Raw genomic sequence first — 4,477 nt, forward strand, 5'->3', positions numbered from 1 at the left:
AGGAATATGCTGAAATGAGAAGTTCAGAGGAGATGCAAGAAAAAACATTTTACCTTGAGGGAACTGAGAGTGGAGCAGGCTGTGGAGAGAGGGGCTGCAGGCTTGGTAGATTTCAAGACCTGACCATGCTTTGATTAGGAGCTTCATTTAGAGACCTTCTCCTGCGCTCAGCCTTCCCAGAGCAGGATTTCACCTCAGCTGTTGCAACGCTTGTTTCTCGTGTCCTAGGAACATCAATTCTCACTGGCGTTACCCCAGCAGCAGCAGCTGCACAGAGCTTGGCAGTCGTGGCTCCTGCTCCTGCTGCCCTGTCATTGCTGCTTTTGCTGCAGCCTGGGAGTGGGAAGCTGCTTGCTTTCCACAGGAGGAACTGCCCAGCCCCACCGTTCAGAGCCCTTAGTTCTGAGAATCAATCAACTTTTGAACTTCAGAAACAGATTCCTACTCAACAGACTTATTTTCAGCAGAACTACCTGCCTGCTGTCACTGGCATAAAAGCTGGGGCTTAGGTATATTTAACTCTTGAAAGTGAAGCTGGTTTAGGTTCATGTTCATGGGTTTAGGATTCTGTTTTTAAACTGTTTTGCAAATTTGGACCTGGGCTCCAAGTGAGCAGTGACAAAACTGCACAGTGTAATCCTATCTTTGCTTTTCTTAGTTCTTGACTCATTTTTTAATTTCACTGTGCAGTCTGTTTTCACCAGAATGGCAGTTATAAAAGCCCTGGAGAAGATAAAAGAAGAGGATTTTCTCAAGTAAGTATATACTGAAACTATTTCTTAGTACTGTGCTTTTGTATAGAATTAGGGAGGGGAGGAAAATAGTCAGTGGGCAAGTAGTGGTAGGGTGGCTTTAAAAGAACTTTTGACTGTTTAAATTCTGTTGGTTTACTGGTTAAAATGTGTTTTCTTTCTGGCAATAGAAAATCACTCCTGATCTTTTAATTAAAAGGATTATTTTGAACTTTAGAGTTTGTAAGGTAAGCTTCCCTTTCCAAGGAATATTCTCATAGTTCCAAAATGTTAGGAGGTGAGTTTTAGGAAAACACCAAGTGCTGTTAATATGGTAAAAATCACACACGGTGGGAAGCCAAGAATTGACACTTTTTACTGCTCTGATGATGCTGCATCATGTTCTGGTAGTGACAATATATTTTACACTGGTTTTACTTTCAATGCAGGCATTTTCCATGTCCTCCAAGTTCACCAAAGAAGCTCTGTGATGCCCCGGAAATTCAGTGCAATAATGGTGCAGTTTTTGTGGCTGGTAAAGCAATCCATTTATTTGCTGCTGTGTTTTGAAGAGAACTTTGTAACACTGCCCTGAGACCCAGAGGATTCTTGCTGTTTGTTAATTCCTGTAATGAAGTGTAGGGAGCAAAGAAACAAATCCAGCTCTATCCAAGAGTGGTTTGAAAGGGGAAGAAATTATATTTGACCCCTGCTGAAGATATTTTTTTTTGTCAAAAGTTAGGCATTACGGATCCCCTCAGAATAATGGTTTGGGAAAGGCACCTCTGCACCAAAAAGCTCCCAGCAGTGCTGTTCACTTCCTTGGGTTTTGATTTGGATTCAGGGGTTTTCACCATCTGGGTTTCTCTGCATATTATCCCATCCAAGACTGCAAATCTTAATGGGATTTATAGAGGTTTGGGTGAGACAGGTAGTGCAGCAACACTTGGGTGCCCCTGCGTTGAGATGATTTAACTTCTTTATCGTCTGCCTGCCAGAGTATCTGCCCTTTTTCTAATCCTTTGTATGAACAACTTATTTAAATACATGCAAACTGATTATTATTAAAAAGAGCCCAACCTGCAATTTAAATACAACATACTATGATGATAAAAATCCTGAATATAGAGAAATGGAAAATGAAAACATGCAAAAGTGAATGGCAGGGTAGCTGATGTTCAGCATATAACCATTCCTATTTTTAATTACTGGTTAGACAGCTAGATGTACATTTTCGTGAATCCAAGATATCCAGCTCCTTATAGGCCTTTCCAAACACACTGTTTTATTTTAGGGTGCTTTTTGGGATAGTTTTATCAGAATTCAACAGTATGAACAGCAAAACAGAGGGTTTGTTTTCTGCCTGTCATTTAATACTGCTCTTGTCATTTATAGTTTTTATCTTGCTCCAACAAACAAAAATCCAGGGAGGTATTTAATTTTTGAAGAACTAAGTCCAGAATAGAATTTATTGAGTACAGTGCAGATATTTTGCTTTTAATAAATGAGATGGGACCTTAATTTGTAAGCACAACATTGTCCTCTTGACCTTACCTTTGATGTTTAGTGATCACTTCCCACCCCAACTTTCTTTAAGGATTATGGGGCTGTCAAAGCAAGAAACACCTTCTGGTTTTTTAAACCTACTCTTGTTCAGATCAAAAGTTAAAATTATTAGAATGGGGAGCTGAGAAAAAAAGAAAAAAAAAAAGCAAACCTTCTTCTCCTTTTTCCATTTTATGGAAAGAGAATTTAGCAGTGTGAGGTTGCATCTGAATGATGAGTCATCCTACTTTCATTATTTGCCCCAGTGAAACTGTTACTCAGTTTCCCCATTTGTTTGTGTCGCTTTTTCTGCAGCTCAAACTGCACGGAGGAAACATTGTTCGAGATAGGAAAATATGATACGAAACTCCAAACCCCTGAGATGTCAGAGACACAGAGAAATGCACAGAGCTGAGCTACTCTGTCATTTTCTCTATGCAAAGTTTCAGGTTGAAAGTGGTTTAAGCAAGGGGTTGCTCTTTGGCCTTTATGAATTATTTCCTTACTTTGGGAATATTTTCAGTTCTTATCAAACCTGTCCATAAAAACGCTCATATTGGTCATCCACATCAGGCTTGTTCTTTGATTATAGCCTGTCACGGAGGTGCCATGAAAACGTCCCTGGGATCATCCAAGGATGCCAATCTCTTTACATAGCACCTTCTCAAGACTCCTGCCATTCCTCCTCATTTATTATTGGGACTTTTTGCTCCTTGCATGGTGTTCCTTGTAGTGAGCCAAAGCATTTTAGTGTGGGTTTCTTTTCTTAAGCCTTCAGACAATGGCAGAACTGGCTTGGTACCTAGATTATTTCAAACAGGAGGGATATACCTGGAGGCAGGACTGCAGCCACAGGCTCCCTAAGTCCATCCTAAGTGGCCATCCTGGCTACTGCCACTCTCCTGGCAAGGAGAAAGAAACTCTTCATGTTTCTTACCTCGATTCATTTATTTTCCTCAGTGTATAAAGTTCTCTGAATCCAAATCAGAAACCAAGCCACATGTGTTCCATAGTGCTGGTGTAATGCTCCTGCCATAAAAGAAGCTCGAGCCTGTCAGTTTATTGTCACAAAGCTCCCATGAAAGTTAAATGTGCTGTGCAAGAGTGCAGCTTTTGCTCATGGTCATAGAATGATTAGAAATACTGTGGTTGTTTTTTTCCAGGAAGATACAACAAATATTCCAGGAATTTACCTCAGACTCCCTGGATTATTGATGGGGAGCGGAAGCTGGAGTCTTCAGTGGAAGAATTGATTTCAGAGCATCTCATGGCAGAATTCAAGGCAGACAGTAAGAATTTAGGAGATCTCCTACCACACACATTTTTCATCATTACTAGAGATTTTTTTCTTGGTAGCTACCCACTTAATATGGGAGTATAATGGAAAAAACCATGTTTCTTTATCCTCTCTTATCCTTCCAAGTCAAAGCTTGTGAACTTTATTTAGCTGTGATCTGGGACTAATTAGATCCTTTTATCGTGCTAAAGTAGCTTTTCAGTGGATCTGATGATGCAAATATGTTGGTTTCATGTAGCAGTGTTTTTACCTAACCAAACTTCTTAACCGTTGGTAATTCATGAATTACTTGTACCAAGGAGGATTTTGCCACAGGTATTTCACAATATCTGCCTGGCTTTTGACCCCTTCATGTTTCTTACCTCGATTCATTTCTTTTCCTCAGTGTATAAAGCTCCACAAGCGAAATGCTTATCCAGGGATTATCCAGATGAAATAATCACTGCCCATCATTTGTCATCTAACAGATGTGGAATTAGAGACATAGAAGGCCCAAGGAAAAACTGCATTAAATATTCGTTTGGAAAAAAACCTGCTGCTTCCCCCTCCTCTCCTCCCAATGGATATGGTTAGTCTGGTTGTGGCAGCCTCATTCAGGCCAAGGAATTGGGAGAGCTCTTCAAGAAACTTGGGAATAACAGGAACTCTCACAGTTTGTAAAGTGCAGGCTTCGGTTTATAAAGACAAATCTTTGGAGCATATTTTGCAAACAAGTTTAGAAAGAAAATATTTTGCCTTTTAAAAGTTGTAGAGAGTATTAAAAATGTAAACTTAAAGCTCACCTGCCTTGTTCAAATCTGTTATAGGCTTTAATTTTAGTTCCTCTGGAAGAGAAGATGTGGATGTAAGGACACTAGGCAATGGTAAGGCTTGGAAGACCCCTTGTGAAACACAGAGATGAAAC

General features: G+C 40.0%; 1 protein-coding gene across 1 annotated transcript in view; it reads left to right on the plus strand.

Annotated features, from left to right (window-relative positions):
• The window catches only part of PUS10 (pseudouridylate synthase 10), a 23,971-nt gene that overhangs the window by 13,314 nt on the left and 6,180 nt on the right, over positions 1-4,477 (plus strand). The window contains exons 8-11 of the mRNA XM_008642061.2: positions 691-755; positions 1,181-1,266; positions 3,440-3,565; positions 4,380-4,436. Of these exons, the coding sequence (XP_008640283.1) occupies positions 691-755; positions 1,181-1,266; positions 3,440-3,565; positions 4,380-4,436 (334 nt within the window). The remainder of the gene's footprint in view (positions 1-690; positions 756-1,180; positions 1,267-3,439; positions 3,566-4,379; positions 4,437-4,477) is intronic.

The sequence above is a fragment of the Corvus brachyrhynchos genome, unplaced genomic scaffold, assembly GCF_000691975.1.
Source record: "Corvus brachyrhynchos isolate BGI_N302 unplaced genomic scaffold, ASM69197v1 scaffold69, whole genome shotgun sequence".
NCBI classification, from domain to species: Eukaryota; Metazoa; Chordata; class Aves; order Passeriformes; family Corvidae; genus Corvus; species Corvus brachyrhynchos.